We start from the raw sequence: 15,203 nt of genomic DNA, 5'->3' as shown, positions 1-15,203 counted from the left end.
CCTCAGGGGAGGTATCTTCAAAAGTCCAAGGTCACTAGGACTTGAAACAGCCCCAAAGCAGCCTCTGCAAGATCTTTCACCAACCTCAGGAGACCAGAGTCTGCAAGCCACTGAGCACCTGAGCCCAGATGATGTGACGTGGGGTTGAGACCCACAATGGCAGGCCACAGGGGAGCTCACCAAAATTCAGATTCCTCGGCCCCGCACTGAGGTCTGGCATGGGGCTTGGGAATCTGTACTTTTAACAGTTGGCCACCTGATTCTGAAGCAGGTGGTCCCCACACTAAGAAACATAGCAGTGGGCAAACGGGTTGGCGCTTCCTGGTCTGATAAGGTCCGGGTGCCCTCAGGCCCGGAGGCAGGGGCACGATGGAGATGGCCCCCGTGCTGCCCCTGCAGGAAGGAACCCCGCCATGCTACTAAGTGCCGGGCATCACCCAAGGAGCTGGCATGTGTCATTGCTCACCCTTCGAATGGTCTTAGGAGCTTGGTATGACGATGCTCGGTTTTTCACAAGAGGGAAGAACAGGTGCAGAGGAACTTTGTAAAACAGTCACTCAGCTGAGAGAGTGGTGGAGCTCAGATAACAAGCCAGGATTATCTGATGCCAACGTTTCCATCCATTCCACTGTGGCTGTCCTTTAAAGGCAAATCTACTCCCGAGTGATTTGGGGGTCCCCGGACAATCCCATGGTCTGCAGCCAATCCTCTTTCTGGCTTCAGGGGTTATGTGGTGTACACACACCTCCAGGTATAGCCTAGGCCATGGTCCGCAAGCACATATAAAGGCAAGGACAGGTTCTTTGGAAAATCTAGGTCGTGGTGATGATGGGGTGTGTGTGGGGGGAACCCAAGGATCTCAGCTGTACCACCAGGGGGCAGGAGTGTGCCAGCCCTGCACAACTGCTGAGCAGCCCGGGGTGGGGGGGGGGCACCCCCAGACACACAACCACATACTGTGCAAGCCCTTGCTGCCTAACTGGTCTCTCTGGCCTAGGAAGAGCAAGTTCTAGCGTGGTGGTTCTCAGCCAGGGACAGTTTGGTCTCCAGATGACATCTGGCAATTATGGAGACATTTCTGGTTGTCACAGCTCAGGAAGTGCTACTGGCAGCTAGTAGGTGGAGGTCGGGATACCGCTAAACATCCTACAGCGCACAGATGGCTTCACAACGAAGAACGACCCAGTCCCAAACACCACAGTGCTGAGCTTGACGACTCTGATTTAGAGTTATCAGCTTAAATTCAGCTTAACTGTCAGCATGAAAAATAATTATTTTTTCACTTGTGTGGGAAAAGAGCTCGGTGGGTTGTGACTGGGTGAAGAGACCGCGGCTACCACACACCGAAGTCCACCCGGCTGCCAGGATGGCACCGTCTGGTGACTAAGATCCCAACAGTGTCGGTAAAGGTCAACCTTCCAGGAAGTTCTGAGAAACCCAGCCTTTCTTATTGATTTCTTGGGCTGATTCCATGACTAATCACCCCACCTCATACTCAGAATCCCAGCGGCACGGAAAGTTTCTATCTTCCTGGTCTCTGTAGAAGATGGTTTAACCCTCAAGTTCAGACAAACCACCCTGCTAGTACCTAAGCTCATTCTCTAAAGAAAGGTCGTCCTTCCTTCCTTCCTTCCATCCACCCTTCTGTCTCTCCATCCATCCTTCCATCTATCCATCCGGTAATCAATCACTAAATGCCCACCAAGTGTCTAGCAGCGCAGATGTTGGGATGGCACGGTGAACAAGCCAGACCAGGGCCCTGCCCTCATGGAGCTTATGGGGGAACCACCTGAGCAAATGGCCAACTTTGACACCAACCTTCTCCTTAGAAGATCCTTAAGCATGCTCTTAGAACCAAAGACAATTTTTGGTTTTTAAGGAGCATCTGTCTGTTGCCCCTTATTTGTATTTGATGCTGCAGTTCACAGAAGTTAAATGACTTGCTCAAAGTCACACAACGAGAGTCTCAGAGACAGGAGGAGTATTCAGGTTTCCTGACTCCCAGGGCTTTGCCATTTTACCTCTAACCACCATCACGCGTGAGCACACTCACAGCCGGCTCTGCTTGGAGCGCTCTGCATGGGATATCTCATGTAATCTCCACTACCGCCCTCTAAGGTAAAGACGACTGGTATTCCCATTTAATGCCTGAGAAACTGAGGCACAGAGCCATTCAGTAACTTGCTGAAGTGGAGCTTGAATTTTAACACCCAGGCAGGCTGACTCCCCAAACACCCCCACTTCTTGGTCCCTGGTTCTTCATTAATATGAAGCGTTGGGCACGACAACTACTGGCCAGCCAGCCCCACCTCCGGGCCTCATTTTACCACCTGTGCGCTGAGAGGGTGGTCTAGATGGTTTGAGGATCCACCCATCTCTGACCCCTGTAGACCTTTGGAGCCCTCACACCTGACCATGTGGGGTCCCCGTGTGGCGGCAAAGCCACAGGTGCCTGGGGAGGCTAACCAGATAATCCAAAGGCACCTCCTGAGGTCACTGGGGAGGGTGCATCTTAGATACAAGGTATATTCTGTGGGGATGTGTCTATATATCCCAACCCTGTGGGTAAAATCCACTAAGGTTTTGGGTATTAGCACTTGTTTCAGAAGGTCCAGCTCTGCCCCTTACCAGCTTCGGCCAGTTGACCGTGCTGAACACAGCTTCCTGAGCAAGTATGCATGAGTATACACGTGACCCGCTGTGTAGGCTGGAGGAGGTCCCAGCGCCCTTCCCATAGGGTCCCTGAACCACCACTCTGCATGAAGGGGTCACCCAAGACAAACACCAGGGTGCCCCAGCCGCACCCTAACACCCTGGTCAGTGGTATCCGGCAACCAGAATTCCAGAGCTGAGACACTGCTCCCGGCTCCTTTCCTGAATTTCCTCCATCTGGTCGGTTGGCGAATCTGCGATCTCTTTGGTCAGAACCACTCCTGGGTCAGCCCCTCACCCCCAGGGTCTCTGCTGCCCTTGGTGATGCTGTGTTTCCTCACACCTGGCTGATAGAGATGCATCCTGCTCCCTTCCCCAGCTCGGCTGCCCACGGCCGCCAAGGTGGCCCAAAGCCCTGCCCCGGGGACCTTCCCCTGTGTGCACTTTCCTGCCTATGCTCCTGCACACGCTCTTCCTGTTATTTTTCCTCCTCCCGCCCCCCTGCTCCCCCACGAGCTGGGGTTCCAAGGCAGGCTTGGTGCAGTTGCACCCTATGTAATTTTTCATAAAGGTGTAACTTTTTCCCAAGCGACGGTTTGGAGGCTGTTGGGGTTTCGCTTGCCATTCTGTGCTCCTCCTCCCTGCTCACCATCAGAAGAAACATTGGAGGTCTTTGTGCTAAAACCTCTTGCCAGCTCAGGGAATGGAAGAAGCCACATGCACAATCACAGGGGAGCCCGGCAGAGAGGAGGTGGGGAGAAACTGAGGCAGAGCCACAGGCCCAGGGAGGTGCTCGTGGGCAGCCCTGTAGTGGTTTGATGCAGAACACTCTGGGGTGCTGCAATGGGTTGCATGGTGACCCCCAAAAAAGACACATCCACGTCCTAGAAGCTGTGCAGGTGACCTTATTTGGAAAAAGGGTTTTTGCAGATAGAAATAAATGCAAGAGGTCCTTACAGGAGGCCCAGAGAGGAGAGGACAGGGAGGAGCAGGCCTCGGGAGGACGAAGGCAGACACTGGAGAGACGCAGCCCCAGGCTGGGGAATGCTCGGAGCTAGCAGAAGCCACAAGAGGCAAGAAGGGTTCTCCCTACAGCCTTCAGAGGGAGTGAGACCCTGCTGACACCTGCTTTCAGGGCCTCCTGAGCTGTGAGGGAATACATTTCTGCAGCTTCAAGCTTCCCAGCATCTGGCAATTTTTTTTACAACAGCCCTAGGCAAGAATGTAGGTAGAATCCTGCACTGCCACGGACTGCGCAGCCTTGGGAAACCGCTTAGCCTCTCTGAGCCGACTTCTTCATCCACAGAGTGGGGCAGTAACATCTATCTCATTAATTCATTCATTAGAGATCTACCGAGTATGTACTATGCTCCAGGTGCTGTGTTAGGGACCAGGAATATGGCCAGGGGCGGGGGGGGGGGGGGGGTGCGAAGAAAACCAGATAGGGCTCTGTCTGCCTGGAGCTATGGTCTGGAGGGGAAGCCTGCAAAGAAATGCCTTAACTATTCAACCACAACCATGGCCACGTGGTCCTGGGAGGAGCATCCCAGACGGGAGGCCAGAGAAGTGATGCCTGAGCCGAGGGATGAAGGCAAGGTAGGGAGTCACTGGGCAAGAGGAACAGGACTCTCTGTGGCCAGGGAAAGGGCATGTGCAAAGTCCATGGTGCAGGAAGCACGGGCACTAGGGGAGGCCCATGGTGGAGAGTGGGCAGGGGAGTGCAGAGAGGAGAGGTGGGGGTGGGGCCAGGGACAGCCCCTCTCCTGAGTACAGGATGGAGCCGGGAGGCAGCACGGTCCCATGTATCTTGGAAAGCTCAGAGTTGCCATGCTCTGTGAACAGCCTGCCAGCTAGTGTGGAGACAGGAAGACCAGTGAGGACACCCCTGCCATCATCCAGGATGGGGGGATGGGGATGGTGGCTCAGACCAGGCTGGTGGGTGGAGCCAGGCTCAAGAGCCCCTTAGGAGGTAAAACCATGGGGCCTTATGAGGAGAAAGGAAATAACCACAGCATTTGGCACCAATGAGGTGCTCACTGGCTCCCCAAGGACACAGGGTTCCTTTCCTTTCATGCACCAGAATGCAGGTGGAATCCTGCACTACATGGGGCCATGGGGGACAGGCCCACAGGTGGCAACACCCATTTCTGGCTTTACTGGCCAAGTGGGAAGATGAGCACCCGAAAGTTACAGAACTTTAAAAAAAAAAAAAAAAAGGTTTACAGAACTTAGAAGGAAAATCAGCTCACCATCCTTGAGTGAGAAGCTCAGAAGGTCCTGGGGAGAGAAAAGTAACAGGAATTAGCAATATGTTGATGGGTAATTAGCCTGCTCATTTGACCAATATTTACTGACTTTCACTAATCAGAGAACAAGATAGACCAAGTATCCCTGCCCTGTGTTCTAGTGCTGAGCCAGACACACGGGGAGGCCAATAAATGCACAGATGTGTGAGAACTGCAAGGAGTGAAATCTGCTCATTTGACAATAGCCATGTCACAAGCTGCCTGCTTTGACTGCACACAGAGCAGGTTAGCGACCTGCTAACAGGTTAGCACAGCTGCTGCTTCCAAAGAGAGGCACCCCTGGGGATCCCTGGGTGGCTCAGCGGTTAAGCGCCTGCCTTCGGCCCAGGGCGTGATCCTGGAGACCCGGGATCAAGTCCCACACCGGGCTCCCTGCATGGAGCCTGCTTCTCCCTCTGCCTGTGTCTCTGCCTCTCTCTCTCCATGTTTCTCGTGAATAAATAAATAAAATCTTTAAAAAATAAAAAACAAAACAAAACAAACCAAAGAGAGGCACCCCAGCTCAGCACTCAGGAACCCGGACCCTGGAGTCAGACTGCCAAGGTTCAAATCCTGGCTGAGCCACCTGACCCTGAACAAGTCACTTAACCTCCCTGTGACTCAGTTTTCTCATTTATAACAAGGGGGTGATCACACCACCTACTCATAAAGTGGCTTTGAGAATTGAATGAGTTAATATTTGGAGGGTGCTACCATATAAGAAGCACCATGTAAGCACTGAATTAAATCAATGGTAAATACTCAATAATGAAAACTCACTATTAGCTGTGATCATCATCCTGTGATAACAGGATGAAATATTTTATCTTCCTTATTTACTTTTTAAAGATATTATTTATTTATGAGAGAGAGAGAGCAGGTGTGAGCAAGTGGGGTGGGGCAGAGGAGGAGAGGGAGAGGGACAAGCAAACTCTACACTGAGCGGAGCCCGATCCCATGACCCCAAGGTAATGACCTGAGCCAAAACCAACGGTCAGATGCCAAACCGACTGAGCCATCCAGGGGCTCCAGAATATTTTATCTTTCAACTACATCACCCCACTAGATGCGATTTTCAGACTGACTTTGAAGGGAAATGAGGGACGTCTGGGTGGCTCAGTGGTTGAGCATCTGCCTTTGGTTCAGGGCATGATCCTGGAGTCCCGGGATCGAGTCCCACATTGGGCTCCCTGCATGAAGCCTGCTTCTCCCTCTGCCTGTGTCTCTGCCTCTCTCTGTGTGTCTCTCATGAGTAAATAAATAAAATCTTAAAAAAAAAAAAGGGAAATGATCTGTTCTATGTTCCCCAGCAGCTGCCCCTGGGGTGTTGCGTGTACCTGTATGATCACCAAAGGGTCATCCTTCAAGATGGGGTCCTTCAATAAAATCGGAGCAAACACGTCTGCTCCTTCACCTCCCAGGCCTTTGGCAAAAGCAGTCATGGTTGGCAAGACGGCTTCGGGCAACTCCAGCCACTTCACGAGGTCCGCCACGAACTCTGTGCAGAAGGAGCTGGAAGACAGACAGGGCTCAGATCCTGGAACAGTCTTGCAAGGCCGCTGGAAGTTTAGGTCAGATACAGTCATGGGTGTGAGCAGCTGGCCCAGACAAAAACCACGGTGACTGCGGTCTGTGGAGGAAGATGGAGCGTTGCAAACCTAATTTCCGGTGATTTTGGGTCTTAGTTTCTTCCCCCACCAGAACTTTTACCAAAGCCGCTGGTAAACCACAAGAAGGAGGGTGAGGAGCAGTTGGTGACAGGTGTCCTGGGCCCGGCCTGAGCCCGAGGCCATGCTGGGGGCTGCAGAACCCGAGAGCAGGATGCCACCTCTGGGGAGAAGCTCACAGCAGGGCAGAGCCACAGATGGGACTCACACACTCTTGAGTCACAGTGTCGCACGATACACCAGGAGAGGCAGGGCTGAAACCCCATGAGTGCAGAGAGGCAGCGCCCAAACCACCTGCGGAGGGGAGAGGAGGGGGGGAGGGGAGGGGCTGCGCTGCTGGAGAAAGCATCCTACAGAGGGTGGTCGGCCACTGTTGGAAAGCAGAGAAGACACCGCGGGAGCAGGTAAGTGCACAGGAATGGTCTGTCCCCACAAGGTGCCAAAGGATGCCGTTGGCTTCAGGTCCACAGGAGTCCCAGGGCAGGGGACAGTTGGGTGCCCGAGGGGGAAGGAACCGGTGAACTGTGGGAAGCACACAGCATCTGGGAGACGAGGGCACAGTCCACGTTGGGCTTTGCGTCAAAGCCACCATTCCTGGTGGTGGCTGTGGTGAATGGGTGGCAGGGCCGGGGATGTCCTCTACTGGTGTCATCAGTCCAGAAAAAAGGCTGAGACCTAGAGGTCACATCTACCTGCAAACCCTCATCCCAGCCTGCCTTGACTGCACTGTTCCGGGGCTCCCCACACTGGCTTCTGCACCCCGGGTTCCAACCAGGCCAGGGCAGAACCAGCCCCCTCCACCCCAGAAACAGAGCACCCTGGTGGTGTGGGTGACCTCGGGAGGGCCCGTGGAGGGCCCCTGTAGGGCCCCTACAGCCTCCATGCTGAAGCCCAGTGGAGAGGTGTGCCCGCCACTGTCATGCATCAGGTCCCCAGGAAGCAGCTCTGAAATGGAGATAATCAGGGGGTCCTCGTGGGAGGGAAGGAGGAAACAGGACCCAGCAGGGGGCAGAGGTGAGTTGCAATGCAGCCTCAATTAGGGCCTCAGCCAGTCCTGTGGGGAGTTCTGGAGATGGGTGACCCTTCAGAGCTGCCCCCAGTGGGACCTTAATATCCCTCCCCGCATCAGGCAATCATTGAGCCAAGGCTGCCAGGGGAGGGGGGCAGAAGCATGGGCAAGGTGGCTTTCTTCAGCAGAGGCAGCCCTCTCTGCAGGGGCAGAAGGAGGCCATTGCAGCAGCCTGCCAAATAAACTGACCTCCCCGTGCCTCAGTTTCCCTATCTGCAATGGGTTTAAGAGACCAACATCATGATGTTATTTGAGGAATCAATGAGTCGGTACATACAAAGCACCCAGAGCAGAGACTGGGATGTGGGAGATGCTCAAGGCATGTCAGCTGGCCTCACGACCTTTGTTTCTAAGGTGACCAAGGGAGGCAGTGGAGGATAGGTTTCAGGGTGGGGCTCTGACGTGCAGGGCCCACGGGAGTCCTGGCTCCCTCGGTGACTGGCTTTGTGCCCTTACTTCACCTTTCTTCGCTTGGTTTTCCTCTGCTATAAAATGTGGATGATAACAGGATGTGCCTCAGAGATTGGTGAGAAGATTAAGTGACATCGTAATAGGGCCTGGCACCTGATAACCGTCAATAAATGTTAGCTACTGCTAGTACAATTATTACAATTTGCCCCATTGCCGTCTACAGGGACAACCCGGGGGCGGTTACGTGGGTGTGTACGGAGGCAGGAAATGACTTCGTGAGCTGAGCACCACTTACAAGTAAGCTAAGCATGGCCTGGCCCTGTGTCCAAGAGGAAGGCCTTGGGTGTAGAGAAGCATCTCATCATAAGAGCAGAGGGGGTAAAGAGCACAGACTCTGGTGCAAATCCCAGCACTGCCACTAGCAGTGTGATCTTGGATGAGCTACTCGACCTCTCTGTGCCTCGGTTTCTTGAGCTGTAAAATGGTGGCGATAATGAAGAAACCCATTTCACAGGGTTGCTGAAAGGGTGCAGTGAGTTAACGTTTGTCCTTGTGCTTGGAACAAAATCTGGCCCATATAAAGCGCTACGTGTGCGTGTCTTTAAATGCAGCAAACCGGGGATCCGTCAAGAGACTGAACAGTTCCATAACCTTTTTAAAGGATCAGTCTGGGGACACCTGGGTGGCCCAGTGGTTTAGCGCCTGCCTTCGGCCCAGGGTGTGATCCTGGAGTCCTGGGACCGAGTCCCACGTCAGGCTCCCTGCATGGAGCCTGCTTCTCTCTGCCCGTGTCTCTGTCCCTCTCTCTCTCTCTATGTCTCTCATGAATAAATAAATAAAATCTTTACAAAAAAATAAATGAGCAAACAAATTAATAAATACGTAGGTAAAGTGGCAGCCCAGCCATGGATTATGGAACAGTGTCCTAGATTGGCAGGGTCTCCGGAATTGCTTCTGCTGTGCTTGCTGCGTTAGCCAAGATGTGTGAGAATCAGCAGCAGCAATAATAACATGTGACAATCACAGAGCAAGTATATGCCAGTCCCTGTGCCAGGTCAGTGCTTTATTCACCCTGACTCACCACACCCCCTCTGGGGAGGGAGGTGCTACTTTTACCCCCAGTCTGGAGATAAGGAAACCCAGCCCCAGAGAGGTGAAGAGACAGCTCTAGGGTTCAAACCCCTATCTCCATGATACCAGAGGCCTTGCTTACCCACCATAGAGACTGCACCCTGCAGTGATTACGTTCCCGGGCACTCACCCTAGCCGCGTTCTGGGTAAGCAGGTGCACCCGACGTCCCCTTGTTTGGGGGTGCCTCCTGGCCTCCACTTACTGATGGAGCACCTGGCCGCAGAGGTTAAATCAAGAGTCTCACGGCTGGCAAGGAGCAAACCTCATTCGAAATCCAGGGTTTCTCACACTGTGTCCAAGTCTCCTCCTACTCACCAGGGACTGGCAGACGAGCCATGGGGGCCAGAGCTGGCCTGCAGCCTGCTTTTGTAAATGAAGTTTTATTGGAACACAGCTGCATCCATCCTCTACATCCTGTCTCTGGCTGCTTGCAGCCTATGACAGCAGAGCTGGGTAACTACCTACCATAGAAGCTACATGGTCCGAGAACCTAAAGTACCTGGCCCTGCACAGAAAACATTTGCTGTCCTCCACTCCACCCCATAATTTCTCCATATTTCGTAAACAGAGTTAATTACAGGGAACAGCATCGGTGATGTTTACGGCTCAGATAAGAAATACATTAAAAAAGGGGGGGGGGGGCAGCCCTGGTGGCGCAGCGGTTTAGTGCCGCCTGCAGCCCGGGGCGTGATCCTGGAGACCCTGGATCGAGTCCCACATCAGGCTCTCTGTATGATGCCTGCTTCTCCCTCTGCCTGTGTCTCTGCCTCTCTCGCTCTGTCTCTATGAATAAATAAATAAAATCTTAAAAAAAAAAAAAAGGCTGGCTTGTATGTCCCATGTGGGACAAAAAGCTGTCTTCTAAAGATTACTGAAACCGATGGTGTATCTGGGTTCTAAAATGATGGAAATTGTTTTTAGAATGTGTTTTCGGCCTAAGAAAACTGAGATTGATCTTGTGCATTCTGAATCGGCATTCTGAAAGGGAAACTTTCAGGAAGGAAACACCCCAGGGCACATGCTTTCGGCCAAGTGAAGACACAGGTGCTTAGAGTGGTCCCTGGGTGTGTGTGTGTTGCGGGGGGGGGGGGGGGGCCTGGGGGAACACACAGGACAGTAACTAGCTTCTCTACATGCCCTCCTAGGTGGTGCCCAGTGCAGGCCTGGAACACAGCGACGGCTCATAAACATCTATTTATGGGAACGAAGAACACAAACATCTTCCCCCTCACTATATGCTGGCTTGTCAGGCACACCCAGCTGTCCAGAAAGCTCTGGAAACTCACAGGTGAACAAGGCAGCTCCTGCCCTCCAGGAGCCCAAACTGGATGGATGGTGGGTGTGGGAAGAGCTGCAGGGCAGCGTGGTGGTTGCAGGGCTGGGTCGCTGAACATATGGCTGGAGAAACACTCTGGTCTGGGGCATGGGGAGGGTCCAGGAAGGCTTCCTGGAGGGGACTCCCAAGAAGATAAACATGCTCAAGTATTTAGTCCCAGGGGAGAGATGAAGATAAAAAACAAATAGAACAAATAAAAACCCAGCTAAGACCTAAGGCATGGGGAAGTTTACTCATGGGGGAACCTTCTGGGAGGAAGTCTGGAAAATACTATGGATGTAAAAACTTCCCGTCATTTCCTGCTCCCATCTGTTGCTTAGTCTCCGTGATGATATTTCTGTCCTTCTATCCTTGCCCACCACCTAGAGGTTTAGGGCCACAGTTATTAGTTCCTCCCTCTGCTCCATCCACAGCATCCGACCTGTCCTGGATTCGACTCCATTGAGAGTCAACTCCAAGGAAAGTCTGTCTCACCTGTGCGCCCCTCCACCTCCCGGTCATTGCCCTGGTTCTCCAGACAACTCTATCAGCCTTCCTGTGGGCTTCCTCCTGCCTCGAAACTCTCTCCCCCATGACTCCTTGAAGGACTCAGGAGGCCAGAGCCTCAGCTCTTAACCACTCAGCTATTCTGACACCAAATGTCTGATTTCAACACATGCCTGCTGGACAGCAGCATGTCAGATACTAACACTATTATTCACCCTGTCAACCTTTTGTTCCTGTGACACCTGGTTTAAACCCATCCAGGCACTTACCCCATCTGTCTGGTATAATGGTAATCAGTTATTTGGGTGCCTTACCCCAGATTGTGCCCCTAAAGGGCAGGAGCCAGGCCTTGTTTGTCTTCTCCACAGGGCCTAGCAGTACCTCTAGCACAGAGTAGGTGCTCAACAAATGCGTGTTGCATGCATGAATAAACTTCCCCTGAGAGGAGTATCACCTCCTCTGAGACTCCCTCTCTGCCTCCCAGGCTCAAGTACTCACAGGGCCTGGCACATACCTTTTCTCCCATTAGACTGTGTCCTATTCATCTCATTCATGTATACCTTCCCTGCATGATTTAGTAGGTGTCAGAAAATGCTTGGTGTAGGTATAAATGAGTGAGTATGAAATGATGTATATCTTATCCCCCAGATTGTGAGCTTCTTAAAGGCAAGGACAATGATTTTCTCCTCTTTGCTGGTGATACCCAGGGTAGGTGGCTTGGCTGTCAATAGCTGCCTCCCTGAAGAAGCCATGACATTCCCTCTGTGAGACAGAAGCACTCACCTTTGCTCAGGTTCTGGAAATAGCTGGGACAGGGAGATGCCACAGAGGGCGGCATAGGCAAAGCGGTTGGCCTCGGCCAGCTCCCGGCCCGTGGGCAGGTGCGGCTCCCCTTCCACAGCTGGCTCAGCCATGGGAGGCAGTCTCTGGCTTGACCTGTCCCCTGTGGCCACGCCCAGCCCTGTAGGAAAAAAAAATCTGTGAAAAACGCAACCAGGGGGCAGGTAAAAGTTACTTAAATGGGACACAGCAGCTACCAATCATGAAAGAAGAGGCTGATAAAGGAACCTTTATTCAGATTAAGAACTGCAATGCATCATTTTCAAGAGAGCCCATGGACTGGGGGCAGATATTTTCAATGTGTATATCAACAAAGGATTTATACCCATAGTGTATAAACAACCCCTATAAGTCATGAAGAAAAAAAAATGAGTCAAATTTAAAAATGGGCAAAACACTCAAACAGGTACTTCATAAAAGATACCCAATGGCCAACAAGCCAATAGTCATCAGAGAAATAAATTAAAGCTCCAATGAGACACTGCTATTTACTTGTCAGAATGGCTAAAATTAAAAGGCTGACAATACTAAGTGTTGCTCAGGTAAGGGACACGGACACATAGAAGGTCCACATGCTGCTGGTGGGAGTATTCGTGGTACAACCTTTTGGAATATGGTTTGACATTTCCCACTAACACTAAACATATGTCTTTCCTACGCCCCGGCAATTCTACTCCTGAGAAACGAGGGCTTAGGTCCACCGGAGGGCATGTACATGAACACTCACAGAAGCTTCATTCACAATAATCCCAAACAGGAAGCAAGCCGCATGTTCATCCACAGTGGAATGGAATAACTGCCATATTCAGACCATGGAATATCACAAAGCAACGAAAAGGAATGAAGTCTGGCTAACCAGAACAACATGGGTGAACATCACAGACAATGATAAGCAGGCATACTTATTTGTGGAACTGTGTTCATATGAGCTTGAGGAACAGGTCGAACCAATTTAGGGTGGAAGAAGACAGGAGAGAGACTGTCGATGGAAGGTAGTGAGTACTGGCTCAGAAGGCGCACAGTGAGGCTTCTGGATGATGGAAATGTTCTGTAAATATATCACCCAGTGGTGATTACATGGTTACAAATTTATTTAAAAATTCATTAAGCTGTAGGCTTAGGATTTGTGTACTGTATGCCTGTTACACTTCCATGAAAGGAAGGAAGGCGAGAAGGAAGTGGAGGGAGGTCTCCTTTTCCCTCTCCCTTTATTCTTTCCTTCCAGAAGAGGAAGCAGGGAAGGCAGAGGAGGAGACAGATGAAACCAAGGCAGGTATCCAAGGGGCAGGACGGGTCCCGGGAGTGGGTACCAGGAAGGGAACCTGCCTTGACTCCAGGGCATTGTGGATATGAATGCAGACTCAGGACCAGACAGACCTGGGCATGAATCCAAGCACCTCCATCTGATAGATATGGAGCCTTGGGCAATTCAACCTTTCTGCGCTTACATTTCTTCACCTGCAAATGGGGCCTATTAGCAGTTATCTTCCTGGAGGAGCTGTGTTAGCAGAAAGTGACATAGCTGTGTGGGTTAGTATGCGTAAGGCCCTTGGAGCAAAACCTGGCACAGGGCTCATACCATAACAACGTTTGTTAAAGCAATAAATGCATTAAAAAATCAACAAACAAACCAATGAAGTGCTCAGCACAGTGCCTGGCACACAGCAGAGGCGCACAGACATTGGCAAGAGCTAACATTATCGTGCCTGTGGCTGGCAGCCAGGCCTGCGGCTGCGGTGTTAACGTGCCCCATCTCAGCTGACTCCACGAGCCCGGCACCACCATAATGTCCAGTCTGCAAACAGGGAGCAGGCTCAGGGGAAAAGTAACTGGGCCCGAGTCACAGCCAGCAAATGGCAGAGTGGAGGCGAAAGCCAGAGCTCTTGGCTGCTACCTCTGCTTAAACACTCATCGCGTTCCCAAGAGACTTCGAGTCTAATAACCACAGTCTGCACTGACTTTCTTCCATAAATTCATTCTCATCTGGCTGAGCAATAAAAATTTTTGTCCTCAATATATTACTTCTACAGAGGACTCATTTAAAAGTCTGTGCACGACTAATATTTCATGAGCTTTGCAAAGTAACCCCTAAGTAGTTAAAGGCAACAAACCAACATCTGTACATCGTGTTAACAGTTTAGGAAGCACTCTCCAATGCAATTAATTCTCACAGGGTTGAGTAGGATGGGAGCCGTTATGATTCCCTCCTATAGCTGAGAAACAAGCTCGGAGAGGCCAAGTGCTTTTCCCAAAGTCATACAGTAAGCAAGTGATGAAAGCCAAACCCGACTTTGGCTCTGACCCCTGGGCTCTTTTCTCTACATATGCACAGGGATCCTCATTCCCTTGTTTCAGATGGAGGAAGTGAGGCCCAGAGAGGTTAAGACCTTGGCCGGTGTCACCCAGCAAGACTGGCCTCCAAAGGTTGCTCCAGGAGCCCACGTTTGGGATCTGGAGATTTCCCTGGCTCTATAGGATCAGCCCAGACCCCGTTGGTGAACAAAGGGGATGGCAACGAGTCACAAACGCAGGATAGCACCAAGGGCAGCACCCAGTCATGATGCTGGCAGGCTTAGTGATTTCTACATTTAATCCACTCCGCATGCCATTTGGAGGCTGCAGTAATTGCGCCTACCACCCAGAGGTGCCCAAGATGGAATTTTATTGTGTTGGTACCTAGAGAGCCCCAGGTTACTTCTTAATTCAAGAATAAATAGCTTCAGGGCACCTCGGTGGCTCAGTGGTTGAGCGTCTGCCTTGGGCTCAGGTTGTGATCCCAGGGTCTCAGGATCGAGTCCTGCAGGGAGCTTGCTTCTCCCTCTGCCTGTGTCTCTGCCTCTCTCTCTCTGTGTCTCTCATGAATAAATAAATAAAATCTTTTTTTTTTTTTTTAAAGAATAAATAGCCTTCTAATCAAAGAAACGAGCTGGCCTGTCTCTATCCACAGGGGAGAAGGAATGTGCTTAGTGCACAAACCGCTGCGATCAGGGCAAATTGGTTCATTTGTTCAACAAAATACACCCTTGATATCCCATAATCCATTTTCCACATAGCAGCTGGAGTGGCCTTTTTGTCATGTATACCAATCATGTCACTCACCTGCTTAACAGCTTCCAAAGGCTTCCCCTCACCACAGGACAAACACCAATCCCCTAAGCATGGCCCCTGCCTGCCTTTAAACTTCATCTCATGCCCCCAAACCCAGCCTGCTCACTATGCTATGGCCATACTGGCTGTTACTGGGCTTTCAAATATACCAGTTGGGGGCTGCTCAGGTGGCTCAGCGGTTTAGCACCGCCTTCAGCCCAGGGCCTGATCCTGGAGA

At 51.6% G+C, this 15,203-nt stretch overlaps 1 protein-coding gene across 6 annotated transcripts in view; it reads right to left on the bottom strand.

The window, feature by feature from the left end:
* Positions 1-15,203, bottom strand: part of TMCO4 (transmembrane and coiled-coil domains 4) — a 92,281-nt gene that overhangs the window by 65,153 nt on the left and 11,925 nt on the right. For all 6 annotated transcript variants that reach the window (XM_026012053.2, XM_072750994.1, XM_072750995.1 and 3 more), the window contains 3 exons: positions 11,822-11,999; positions 6,275-6,449; positions 4,902-4,929 (listed from right to left, as the gene is read on the bottom strand). In XM_026012053.2, coding sequence (XP_025867838.2) covers positions 4,902-4,929; positions 6,275-6,449; positions 11,822-11,952 — 334 coding nt within the window. In that variant the 5' untranslated portion in view covers positions 11,953-11,999. The remainder of the gene's footprint in view (positions 1-4,901; positions 4,930-6,274; positions 6,450-11,821; positions 12,000-15,203) is intronic.

The sequence above is a fragment of the Vulpes vulpes genome, chromosome 2, assembly GCF_048418805.1.
Source record: "Vulpes vulpes isolate BD-2025 chromosome 2, VulVul3, whole genome shotgun sequence".
Classification (NCBI taxonomy): Eukaryota; Metazoa; Chordata; class Mammalia; order Carnivora; family Canidae; genus Vulpes; species Vulpes vulpes.
The sequence above is the reverse complement of the archived record's forward strand: the minus strand, read 5'-3'. Positions and strand labels throughout refer to the sequence as shown.